The 14309-nt window shown below is 36.2% G+C and overlaps 1 protein-coding gene across 2 annotated transcripts in view; it reads right to left on the bottom strand.

The window, feature by feature from the left end:
• Positions 1 to 14309, bottom strand: part of TRHDE (thyrotropin releasing hormone degrading enzyme) — a 420293-nt gene that overhangs the window by 404330 nt on the left and 1654 nt on the right. For both annotated transcript variants that reach the window (XM_050749271.1, XM_050749272.1), the window contains exon 2: positions 1087 to 1360. In XM_050749271.1, the coding sequence (XP_050605228.1) occupies positions 1087 to 1360 (274 nt within the window). The remainder of the gene's footprint in view (positions 1 to 1086; positions 1361 to 14309) is intronic.

Raw genomic sequence — 14309 nt, 5'->3', positions numbered from 1 at the left:
TACGTTTAGCCCCTGGACAACTTACTTAATCTCCTTAAACTGTACTCGATTTACTTTACTCATTTGGAAAAAAAAAAGTGGAATCATAATACCTTGTCTTAAAATTAATATGAAAATTAAAATAAATGCATATGTATCATGTAAGCCATTGAAATGAGGCAAAAATTGTTAATTCAACATGGCATAGTCTACCCTAATGCAATGTAATTGCATGTAAAAAGTGCCTAGAATACCATGGTGTCACAAATGATAGCCATCAAAGAGAATCCAATAGATTCTTATTACAAATTTAATGCAGACAATGCTCTCTCTATCTCATCCTTCCTAAGAAAATAAAAATAAAATGAAATGAAAATAAGTTGCAAGATATTATCTACAATAAAAAATCACTTACGTGAAATTTTAAAATATGTCATGTATTGTGTGTGTGTGTGTGTGTGTGTGTGTGTGTGTGTGTGTGTATATACATAGATATGAAATAATTGCAGGATAATATGTATGGAAATAGCAAACACCAAATTCAGGACAGTGTTGATCTCTAAGGGAAAGGCCAAGGCAATGAGATCAAAGGATGGTTACATGGAGAGCTTCAACTGCATCCTATGTTTTACTTTCTCAGCAATAACATTAGACTGAAGATGGTAAAATATTTAGTTCTGTTGATCTGGCTAGTAGGTATATGGAGTTTACTATATTACTCACCATATGTTCTGTACATTTCAAATATGTTACAATAAAAAGAAGTAGCTTTCCCAGTCATACAAACAGGCAATTTTCCAAAACAGACAGCAGCAGCTGTTCCAGAGATGTACAATAGTGCAGGTAGAGATAAGGAAGAATAAGGATGATGGGGGAGGGAGGTGGAGGTGGTTAAGGGAATAAGAGTGCTGGGTATAGAAGACAGGTTTCTCTCTGACACTTTGAAACCAGTAAAATATGTAACCCCCCTGCCCCGTAAGAATTAAAGAAAGAATTCCACTATATAAGGTGTAAAAAGGTTAGAAATGATTCATCGTTAATCCAGAAATCAGGTTACTTTACACAGTATACATTATCCAAAAACATCATTAAGCTGAAAATACTTACTATAACCCCACTCTTGGTGGTAGTTTCTCTGTATGTGAAGTTGCAAATTGCCCAGGCTAAATAATATGTGGACATGAGAGGGGTCTGTGAAAAGTGATCCGTAACCCATCCATCTTCCTCAAACACGGAAGTTTCCACTGGCATATTAGATAAAGATAAATAGGTTGCTTGATGCTTGATGCTGATTTTGAAAGTAGCCTTGTAGATTGGCTCATCAAAACAAGGAAATGCCTTTCTGGCATGTGTAGGCGAAAACTGAGTAACACCAAGGAATCTGGAAAAAAGAAAATGACATTCTCTATTACATTCATGTTATGAGTTAAGTTATGGCCACATTACACACGTCTGTTGATGAAATAATATATTATTCCAAATTGCAATTATTTTTGTGAACCAAACTTAAGTGCATGAATAGTATGAAAGCACAATCCTATGTAATATACTTCCCCAACCATAAAAGATTTCAGGGCAGTTTCTGTCTCAATTAAAATAAATTCGCTAAACCCAGAGAAGTGCTTGTTAGATGAAAGATGACACACTACAGAAAAACAGCTCACTGGCATCACACTGGCCAGAACTGGAAAGTGATGATTCTCCTTTTTGGTGTGCTTCACTTTCTTCCCTGAAGCTGCACAACATGTCAAGACAATGAAATCAAAATCCAAAAATTGTCCTCAGATATATGAAGAACATAGATCATCACTTGGGAAATATCTGTGCCCTAAAATCTCAACAAGACACAGCCTGGTTTTGTTCAGAAAAGGGATTTTGAGACCTGATAAATTCTGGTCTGAATTCTGGCTCCACAAACTTTCTTAGCTATGCCATCTTGGGCAGTTATTAAATTTTCCTAAGATGTAGTTGGTCATTGCTGAAAAAGTAAATAATCAAGTCTAACTCAAAAAGTATTGTACAGCTTAGAGGAAAAGAAAGGATGTAAACCACCTATGACTGTGACTAGCATGGAGCAGTTGCTGATTCACATCTTCAACCTTTCTTGGAGCACAGGAATAAATGTTTATACTGAATAGTCTGGAGAACATTGTTTTTTCCTCCTCATAATAAATGTTATATTAATACATGTTAATGTTAATATACCAGATGTATATTAATATAATAAATATATAATAAATATATGAATAAAATAAATGTCAATGTAAGCTCACACATGCATATACATACATATATATTGCACTCAAGTTTTCAGATCAAGCTGTATCTTATTAAAATTCCAACTGAAAGCACCTTTTATATTCTTTCATGGTTTATGGTTACAAATGAAGACAAAGATTAAATATTTTAAGAAGAACTCTTCAGTAGGGCACGGTGGCTCACACTTGTAATCCGAGCACTTTGGGAGGCCGAGGTGGGCGGATCATGAGGTCAAGAGATCAGGACCATCCTGGCCAACATGGTGAAACCCCGTTTCTACTGAAAGTACAAAAATTAGCTGGGCATGGTAGCGCATGCCTGTAGTCCCAGCTATTCGGGAGGCTGAGGCAGGAGAATCGCTTGAACTCGGAAGGCAGAGGTTGCAGTGAGCCAAGATCACACCACTGCACTCCAGCCTGGCGACAGAGCAAGACCCCGTCTCAAAAGAAAAAAAAAAGGCACTCAGACATTCTTCTAAATAAGAAAAACATTCATGACAAAAGTTAATCAAACTTTTTAAATAATACTAGTTACAAAACGATATAAGGCAAGTCAATATTAGACTGTTAACAGAATACTATTGAGTTCTGAAGCGATTTCTTTAAAAAGTTTGTTCCTCCATAGTAGTTCTGCCACCACTCCTCTCTCCATCATCCATGATATACATGGTTAATCTAACATGGCAACTTTCCCACTGAACCCAAACTTGGCCTCAGAATTATTCTCAGCACAGCACTTCAGGCAACTACTACCAATCAATACAGGTTGACATGTGTATTGAATCTTATTGGCTATCCCTAGCTCAAAGCACAAGGTATAAATTTTACACTATTTTTAAATTATGAAGCTTACATTGATCATTGAGGGCCTCATTTTTTAAATCTTAGTTTTAGAATAGAGAAAAATAAAACATTTTAAAGATAAATCGTTACTTATCTTCATAGACAAGGTTTTTGAGAGTTATCTTGTAAATAGCAACAGGCTGCTACACACCAAGCTTGGTTAAGGAACTTAACTATCTGACCCTGTGTTTTCATTAGTACAAGGAAAATATGTTTTCTAGGCTTTCCTTACAAAAGTCAAGATGATAAAATGAGATAATATATGGAAAAGAGATTTTAACTGTAAATCTTCATACAAATATGAGGTTAAAGCTGGAAGCAATATTAGAAACAAAGTGTCCTACTCTCATAAATTTCTAAGTTGAAAAAGTGGATCCAGTAGGATGAAGTGATTTATCTGAAGTTATACAGACAATTTGCACAAAGCTGGGTCTAAAACTCACATTTTCTGAATTACATTTCAAAACGGTAAAATTAATTTTTAGCTATAATTATAAACATCTTAATTCAGCTGTAAGTAACAAAGATTCTTCTTTCCCAATTTGCCAGTATCATGGTAATATTTTTCTTACTATTTTTTACTGATTAGTAATACACTTTCTGCTTAATGAATTGTCAGTACTTTTAGTTAAAATGCACCCATTTATGATTTTGTCTTCATATGCTTTTATCTTACATAATGCTTGTGAATCTTATCTTTCAGCTTATTAATTAAAATGTCCACTGAGCTTAATATTTCTCACTGAGGCTACTTAAAAGATGCCTATGGGATTTTATATATGAGTCAAAGTTACTTCCTTTTAACTTTGAAATATCTGAGAACTCCAATTCAATCACTGAAGGAATGTTGTCTGCTATGTGTGAGCTTTATGCTATACAGGTTGAGTATCTCTTATCTGAAATGCTTTGGACCAAAAGCGTTTCAGAATTTGGATTTTTTTAGATTTTGGAATATTTGCATTATATACTACCGCTGAGAATCCCTAACCCAAAAATCCTAATAAAAAATATTCCAATAAACATTTCCTTTGAGCACCATGTTAGCACTCAAAAAGTTTTGGGTTTTGTAACATTTTAGATTTTGAAGTTTTGGAGTGGGGATACTCACCCTGTATTAGGTACTTGGTACAATTTCTTTTAAAGATATAACCATTTTCATATTTAAGGCCTTTGCAGTCTAATTGAAAAATATATTTTTCCATGAAATATATATATATGTGTATAATATTTTCTCATGGAAAATTAAAGGACAACTAATAATACTAGGGGAAGAGTTCTACAAGAGTTCAACAGAGAGGTTGTAATTAGAATGAATTGGCCTTTAAGTGAAAATCAAAGATGTCTTTGATATTAAGTAATTAGTGGGTAAGAATTGATTAGGTGTAAAAGATGTAAATACCTCTGGGCTAAGAATAATTTGATTAAACCAATATTTGTGCAGAGAAAAAACACAGTGCAGTCTCTTTTTGCCTTACCAAGTAAGTAAGCATGTTAGGGAAGGAAGCAATTTACATCACTGATCCTCCGGGTTGAAAAGAACGATACAGATCACCTAGTGGCCTCTTCTGCAATTACTATTCTTAATGAATTCACATACACAGTATATACCCATGCACAGAGGGCCCCCATGTGTTCTGATAATGTCTAAATGAGGAAATACCAATTTCACAGTCTGGCACCTGAGGATGATTGCAACTGAATTTCAATTCAGTATTTAGAAAATCAAAAGAAGTCCTTTGGTAAAGAAGAGCAGTTGGACTAGACTACATTTAAGGTGTTTTCCAAGCTTGAGATCCTACAACTGAACAAAAATCAGAAGTAAAATATTCCCCAAATGTGATTGGTTATTTAAAGATGTTAAATTACACTACCACTAAACAGCTTTTTACTACAAGTTCTATAATGCATTTGCTCCTTTTAATCATTCATTTTTGAGTGTTCGATACTGGGAAGAAAAAGACAAATATATATGGTTCCTTCCTGCAAAGAGTTTCTATGCTAATAAAATAAATTAAACATATACCTGGACAGGTATTATACAAACAAAGCCATGACAAAGAGGGAAAAATGTATGAAGAAATTACATTCTCCTAAAGCAGAGTTTCTCGATGTTGGCACTACAGACATTTTAGGCAGATAATTATTTGTTGCGGGGACTGTCCTGTGCCTTTAGCAGTATCCCTAGCCTCTACCACTAGATGCCAGTATCATCTCTCCCCAGTTGAGATGGGCAAAAATGTCTCTGGACATTGCAGATGTCCACTGTAGGAAGAAATTGTCCCAGCTGAAAACCACTAGCTTAAAGAACTCAAAGAAGGTTTTATGAAGAAGAAAGCATAATAATTGGTCTGAAAACCTGGGTGGAAGTTTAAAGGTCAGAGTTGGATGTACAAATGAGTGAGCTGACTATAGGTAGCACAGAAATAAGCCTTCAATAAAGTTTTCACTCACATATTAAGTTTGTGCCCTGTCTGCTGTCTTGCAAATTCTGGTTACATCAGATCTCAGTATTTCAAGTCTATCTGCAACATCTTTTTCAACCTTGATACTCTTTTTTCTAACAAAGAGAGCCAGTTTCAGGTCGGTGCCCTTAACAGGCAACAATGCCTGCAGAATTTCAAAAATATAATTTTGTCTTCACTGCATATATTTTGTGGTTGCCTTCAATTGGTGGAAGTGAGACTTCTCTTCTGCTTACGGTCATTAAAAACATCAAAGAGGCCCACAACAACAGTGATTTTGAGAAAAAAATAACAAGTTTGGAGTGAATTTGTGGTGAGTTTGAGGTGGTAAGCAGAATACCAAGTATAAGAAATATAAAAAATTAATTAAAAATAGAAATATTTCAATATATAGTGTGGACATGAAAAATATATGTAAATGCAGCAAAAAGTAAACAAAACAGCAAAAGGCAGAAGGTAATGGGGATAAGCATTTTGTTGTCTATTATTCTCCACCTTTCTTAAACAAAATCATTTTTATCTTTTAATGAATCTGTCTATTACCATAAAAAATTCCACTTTCAAAAGTGACATTCTGGGAGTGTGATTCCTAGAATGTCATTTTAGCATAACTGGAAAAAATGTGAATAACATACATGTATTTTAATTCTCTTCTATCTAAAATAAATTACTTTATTTTCTTAACAACTTGTCTATTTGACATTTTGGTTGAGCTAAGAAGGAAGGCTTAAAGCTCCGTGTTGCCTCTGAAGGATATAGAGAATTGATTTCTTTTTATTTCTGCGGAAGTTCACTAGGCAAGCTACATGTATCAAGTCATTATGATAACATTCAGCAGAAGTAATGCATTAATGTTGGTTGATATTGCCAACAAATTACAGTATGTGATACAAAACAATTTCTGCTCCATTATTTTTCAGTTTGCCTTTTCATAAAGGTAAGACATGCAGAGGAAACAAACATTTGCATAACACTGTTAGTATTCAGATTGATTCACAGCATTTCACTGTGGAATCCACCAAAACCAAGAGAACCTCACAAACAGCATGGGTGATTTGAAAGGTTTTCTTTTTGACCACATCTATGCATAACACAGAGGAAAATGATTTTGAACCTACTTCTATAGTAACTGCAATTTCTCTAATAAAGCAGTAATTTAAGATTGGCAATAAAAACTTCCAAGACCTAAAGGAAAGTTTCAATGGAACATCTAGTTACTATTCAACTGATTGCAGTAAGCGGACTGTTACAAGGTCATGGAAGTCACACGTGTTCCATTTAAAATTGTTAATCCAAAATGCAAATTGTTACTCTATGACAAAATTCTTTTTTTTTTTTTTTTTTTTTTTGAGACGGAGTCTCGCTCTGCCGCCCAGGCTGGAGTGCAGTGGCCGGATCTCAGCTCACTGCAAGCTCCGCCTCCCGGGTTCACGCCATTCTCCTGCCTCAGCCTCCGGAGTAGCTGGGACTACAGGCGCCCGCCACCGCGCCCGGCTAGTTTTTTTTTTTTTTTTGTATTTTTTAGTAGAGACGGGGTTTCACCATGTTAGCCAGGATGGTCTCGATCTCCTGACCTCGTGATCCGCCCATCTCGGCCTCCCAAAGTGCTGGGATTACAGGCTTGAGCCACCGCGCCCGGCCAGTTCTATGACAAAATTCTTTAAGCCAAAATGGGTCGTTGTTTAGACTGTGTGTTTTTATGCACTTCAATGAGTCATTAAACCTCTGCTATTTCAGAAGAGAAGTACTCCTGCTGAATATTCAATACTATAAGCAAGTGTGTAGTCTATTTTTTTTTAAATAACCATTGGAGTAAACTAAAAACATAAGGCAATAATGCCAGCAATATGTATGTAGGAAGTGGTGCATATGTGAATAATCGTGTTATAAAAACAGAGCATAATATTCATAATTGTTTCACCATTTATGTACTAAATACGCTTAGCAAAAATAAGTACTGTGTACTTGATCATCATTGTTGAAGGGTATTATGAATGCATTAAAATGACTTTCCCAGGTCATAATATTAGGTTTTCATAAAAATAAATAAAATTAGTGTCTGAGATTCATGTTTTTCTATTGGAAAGAGGCAAAACATTACGTAAGTATTATAAAGTACTGCTGTTGTCAAAATTCACATAAAGTCTTAGGAACAATATCTAATGATTGAGATGCCTTTCCCTTGGTACGTAGGGCTTTTCTTCTTGTTGTACCGGTACCCTTCTGACCCTTCAGTCTCTGGTTCCTGCTATTCTCACTGCTAATAGAGAGTACTGCTGTAATCAGAGACTTGTGTGTTTCTCGTTTCCCTCAGTCTTTCTGCTCCCTCAACCCTCTCCATCTCCCAGTATTTGATCCAAGCTAGGAGGTTCTCTGGCTGAAATACCACAACCTTTCTTTCCTTCTCTTTTTTCTGGTGACCAGGCTCTTCTTCTTCCTACCCACCTTCTTTTCCCATTCCCTGTCTTTTGAACTCTGCTTAGGTGGTAAAAACAAACAGCAGTCAAAGGAATGTCCACGGTGACCATTTCCCCACTGTTTTGCCAGCAAGGGGAAACCCCAAAGCAAGAATGTTGGTCCTACACAACCCGGTACTAGCCCAAGTAGCAGATCTCCAGCCATCGAATAGTATAATTATATTTAATAACCACAGATGTGCTTACTAATTATCAGACACTGTTCTAAGTGCTTTATTACTGATGTGATCATCACAACCACCCTGTACAATAGAGTATCATTATTTCCACTTTCCAGAGGAGGACACTAGACACACAGCAATTAGGAAACCTGGCCAAGGTCTTAAAGCTAATAAGTCGCAGAGTCAGGACATGAGGCCAAGCAGTCTGGTTCCACAGTCCATGCATAGGAGGAAGAGATTGAACACACTAAACACACACACACACACACACACACTTCCATCCAGCAACACAACAAAAGTGGACTATTTTTTAAAAGATAGAAGATTTTTTAAAATAATTTATTTTTTAAAGACGTAAAAAGTAACCAACAACCATAGTTTTTAAACTGCTTTCTTTGTCTATCCTCTGATTTTTCTTTTTTTAGTTGTGTAGTCATGAGGAAAGACGTGAATGATTAAAACAAAACTTCATCCTGCAGCACACACATAGGTGTGCACTGGGAGGAATTAATTCTCCCTGTCCCTGTACAACTGGGGCCAGAGTTCTATACATGTCAGGCCCACTCAGGCATTCAGAAGCTTGGAGGCAAAGAAGGCAGGAAGGGTGAGCCTGGGTTCTTCACCCTTACTCAGCTCCACGCAACATTGCCAATCTTATTCTACCTTCACAGTGCCACCACCACCATACAGCTGTGCCTGTTTGTGCATCATTTCAGGTTGTCCAGGAAACTGGAAAAAGCAGGAAGTATTTTTCACATTTGAATTTTCCAAAATTCTGCCTACTAAAATTCTATCTGTGGGAGAAAGTATACAGTCTCCTGCAGTAGAAAGTAGGATGGCATGAACTTTGAAAAACCCTGGTGGAAGCTGGCCAGTAATGTAAATCTGGAAGGAAGTAAAGAACAAGCAAAGAATTGAGAAATGATGATGATGGTGATGGTGATGATGAAGATTTTGACTGCTGGGGTTGGAAGGATGAGCATGGGGGTGAAGGAGGGATGCCCTCCCTACAGACTGTAAAACATTTATGCCTTAAAGGTAAATCATTTCTTCTTCACTGTTTTTGTATCACTCCTTGAAGTCATACTTAAAGAGGTAAGTCCTATTTTTGTAAATAATATTGACCAAATGTCACCATCTTCAAGCACACCTAAAATATTGTCCTGCATTATTTGCTCAAGCCCATCTACATACACAATGGCAACAATCAGTTTAAAGAAACAAACACGTTGTGCAAACCAAACAAATACTGGGAAGGCCAGCATCAGGTCCATCTTTATTTGAAAGGGATCCAAAGCAGATAGGCTCAGTTTGGAGTTGCACTGAATAAATAAAAACAAAGGCAACTGCACAGGCAACAAAAGCAAAAAATAGACAAATGGGATTGCATCAAACTAAAATGTTTCTGCACAGCAAAGGAAATAAACAATAGGGTAAAATAACAACCTATACAATGGGAGAAAATATTTACAATCTGTACATCCGATAAGTGATTAATGACCAAAATATATAATGAAATCAAACAATTCAATAGCAAGAAAAAACAAAACCTGATTTTTTTAAGTGGGCAAAAGACCTGAATGAAAATTTCTCAAAATAAGACATACAAATGGCCAATCAGTATATGAAAAAATGTTCAACATCACTTATCATCAGGGAAATGCAACCACAGTGAGATGTCAACTCACACCTGTAAGAATGGTTATTATCAAATAGACAAAAGATAACAACTGTTAGCAAGGATGTGGAGCAAAAAGAACCCTTGTACACTGTTGGTGAAAATGAGTACACTGTAAATTAGTATAGCCATTATGGAAAACAATATGGCGGTTCATCAAAAAATTAAAAACAGAACTACCACATGATCTGGCAATCCCACTACTGGGGGATTATATATCCAAAGAAAAAGAAATCATCATGTTGAGGAGATATCTGCAACATGTTTATTGCAGCATTCTTCACAGTAGCCAATATACAGACGGAACCTAAGAGTTCATCAATGAATGAATGGATAAAGAAAATGTATTCATACACTAAGGAAGTACTATTCAGACAAACAGAAGGAAGTCCTGTCATTTGAGACAACACTGAGGAACTGGAAGACTTCATGTAAGTGAATAAGCGAGGCACAAAAAGACAAATATCGCATGATCTTAGTCATATGTGGAATCTAAAAAAGTTGACCTCATTGAGTTAGAGAGTAGAATGATGTTTACCAGATACTAAGAGGTTAGGGGAAGAATGGAGTTGAGGAGTTGCTGGTCAAAGGATATATAATTACTTAGATAAGAAGAATAAGTTCAAGGGATTTGCTGTAAAGCAAGATGACTATAATTAATGACAATATATTATATTCTTGAAAACTGCTGAGAGTAGATGTTAAATATTCTCACCACAAAAATAGCTATATGAGGTGATGCATTTGTTAATTAACTAATTTGTTCCAAATGTATGCATACTTCAAAACATTAGGTTATACATGATACATACAATTTTATGTCAATTAAAATAATTTGAAAAAAACTGTACATTTAATTACTATCCAGGGTGATGAAATCGAATGGCACTACAGGAAACACAGCAAGACAAACACCAATTCCATAAATTTTCTCCCTGAGTGAGTCATTATTAAATGGTCAGAGCTTTTTTTTTAGTAAACATTGTCTAGATATAGTTTACTGGTAGCATTTTGAATTGTGTTCAAAATCCAGCACTGAACTGAGTTTTGCCATATGGTTATGTGAGCCTGACACAAAAACAATGAGCTAAGTCCATTAAGGAATCATAGAAAAAAGTTTTTACAGAAACAAATGGTTCTCAAAGATTTTTTCAGTTCACAGTCCTCTATAGAGGGACAAAAAGCGATATACTCCTACTTGCTCATGTTAAGCTATCTTCTTAACAGAGTGAATGGGAGAAGCTGCTTTCAATCTAAAAATAATGTAGTGAATGTCTTGTTTGTATTAAATATCATGAGTATTAATTCATTCCCAGAAGATTACAGGGCATCGGATCACAGAAATACCACAGTAGAGCAAATGCCTACCCAGAGATAAAATCCTCCATTCTCTCCCCAAGATTTTTGCAAAAGGATGGTCCCAATTCTCTTTAAGAACTATCACTATTATTTTCCCATTTTACTTGGAGACTATCGTTTCTCTCTAAACAATCCTTTATAGAAAAGGACCTCCTATTTTTAACGTCGTCTCACTTTGGCATGTTATAGACCCTATCAAAGTTGGTCAAAGAAAAACAGCCTCCCTTTTGAAAGTGAATAAAATGTTCTTTATCTTGGCTATATTTCCCTTTCAATCCAACCATCTGGATCTAAATTAAGGTACCCTACTTTGAACATGGGTGTGCCCACCATCTGGCTACCCAAAAGTGGCAATTATTTCAGGTAAATGAACATTTTACCTAATTCTAAGCAAGCATACTCTCCTGTCGAAGACTACAGCATAAATACATACCCATTTTTATCTGCCTGCTGCACACCTAGTTGATGAAAAAGTGAGTATGTATTCTGCCTAATTTACTTCTTGGTGTGTAAACATGTTGATTTTAAGAGAATTTAATTTCAATATTCAACAAGTGTAGGAACCAAGGGTAGAGAATTTGTCTCAACTTGGGAAATCTTCGGCTTCACAGGGGGAGCTTGTCTTCTAACCTTTGTACAGTACAGTATGGAAATCAGGAAAAGCAAGTCTTCCCAGTTGTACAAAGCCAGGCTACCTACGACACCCAGCAGGAGATAAAACCTTCCAGAGGTCCAAGGTATATAGCACACAGTGGAATCTAATTTCCCTGCTGTCGCCAAAATTATTTTGCTCAGGCCTCTGAGAAGCAAGTTGAAGAATCAGACTGATAGGATTTTAATGAGTTAGTGTTTCCACATAGGCTGAGAAGTGAACTGTATTGTAGTATTGCTCTTTTAAGCATTTCAACTTGCTCAATATGACTTCCTTTATCAGATTAAATATTTGTTTTTATCACAGAAATAATCCTATAATTAAATTGGCAAAATTATATCTAACTAAAGACCAAAATTTTTAATCATTAATCAAATGAAAATTCAGTGTTCACATCTGTGTCCTACTTGAAAGTGGGTTTTAGAATGCCAATTTACATTGCGTTTTGTGGACAAAATCATCACCAAAGTCCAACCCTAGCTGAGATGCTGATAAGGGTCTGTTTAAAAATGCTCCAAGTGGCTATAGTAACAAAAAACGTTTAATAAATAGAAAGTTTATATAACTATGAAATGGTTTATTAGATTTATTTCTTTTGCTTTATCAACTCCAGTAGAAACATCCAAGAAATTATGAGATTTACTCTAGTAATAATAATGAGGAATGAAAAAAAAATGAGGAACAAAGACTTCCTCTAAGATGCTGTATAGAAATAAAACAATCCTGGGATTTTCAAAACACTGTGTTCTGCATTTCTATTGGGATGATGAGTTTAACTATATGTGAACTAGGTTAAACTTCCAACCAAGTTATTTACTTCTTTGAGGAAAACTGCAAGATAGAGTTTGAATATAAATATGCACTAGGGTTACAAGAAATCAGTTACGGGTCAAGCAGAAACATCTGGTCTTTTTAAGAGTCCTGTTAATTTGAAAGCATTGACCAAAACAAGCTCAGTTCTGCCAAACATATTTTGGCATGGCTCAAAAAACAGGATTTGTCGAAAGCATTCATTTCACCACAGCAAGATGTGTCAGTAATGATATGCAACTCCCACTATTGACATTTTGACATAACAAGCTTGTTCCTAAACATAGTATGCAAATTTGTTTTCCATGCCTTTCCCCCAAATTTGATATAATTCTGGGTTTAAAAAATATTTTTAATCTGTATTCTTTAGAACGTGTCGGAGGAAGTGGTAGAAGGGGGTTTAAATTATCCATATCTGATGTCAGGGGTAAGACAGTGAATAATTTATACATTCACTTACAGGAGGTTTTAACTATCATACAACTACTAAAGCATTGGGCATTTTATTTATAGGAGGTTACTTCATAGAACTCTATAAATAATAAAACTTTTGTTTACTTTCACAACACATTGCAATTTCCCCAGCCTCTTACACAATAACTTCTTCTGAGAGTTTCCAAACACCATAAGCTGTGTCTGGTCCAGGGATTAAAGAACCAAAGTTCAAGTCCTAGCTCTCCACTGACAAGCCTGCTCACCTCCAGGGCCCTGGGCTTCCCTGAGCCCATTTTCTGCTGTTGTGAGAATCACCTGAGAAAAGGAGAGGCTCTGCCTCATTACTGATCTGCAACCTGCCTCCTCTTCTAAAGTTCTTGGTTTAATTTTTAAGCTCACTTTGGTTGTTCATCTGCCCTATAGTCATTTAATTAATCGAAGTTATTTTAGCAATGAGGGAGTTAGAGCAAAGAACAAGAATCACTTATTCATTCAACAATATACCTGAGAGCTTACTGCCACAAGACACTCATGAGAGCTAGCATTTATGGTGGATACTCTATGTGCCAGGCACAGGGGTAAGTACTTTGTAATGCATTCACTCACAGACGTCTACATCAATCCTACAAGCAGAATATTATTATTGGTATCCCCAAGTTAGAATTAAAAGTCTAGGCTCAAGAGCCAAACTCCCTGGGTCTAAATCCGTACTTTGCTCACTCTTGGTGATCTTGGTCAAGCTATGTGACCCACCTGTGCCTCCATTTCCCCGCCCGTAAAATAGGGAATGCTGATAATAGCGTCTACCTCATAGGGTTCTTGTCGGATTGAGTACATGGGTGTGCAATAAGCACTAGAAAAGGAGAAGGTTAATTACCTTCTTCAAACCTTCAGCACAGTTGGACGAACAGCAGAGATTCGAACTCGGTTCTATTGCATTATGAAGTCTGAGCTCTACACAAGTGGTGAAAAGCTCCACGGACTTTCAGATTTTTTTTTTTTATAAAAATACCAAAGTACCCAAATGTGAAACTCGCCAAAGATAGTAACAAGGCATTTGAAACTGACTACTAGCTTTCCCACCCTTGACCACTGGAATCATCTCCAGAGGCAGCAACTCATGAACAAACAACTTGAGTCGCCCTGCCTCAGCACAAAGCTGGCAGCGCCCGCGAGGCCACTTATCGCTGGCTCT

This window comes from Macaca thibetana, chromosome 11 (genome assembly GCF_024542745.1).
Source record: "Macaca thibetana thibetana isolate TM-01 chromosome 11, ASM2454274v1, whole genome shotgun sequence".
NCBI lineage: Eukaryota > Metazoa > Chordata > Mammalia > Primates > Cercopithecidae > Macaca > Macaca thibetana.
The sequence above is the reverse complement of the archived record's forward strand: the minus strand, read 5'-3'. Positions and strand labels throughout refer to the sequence as shown.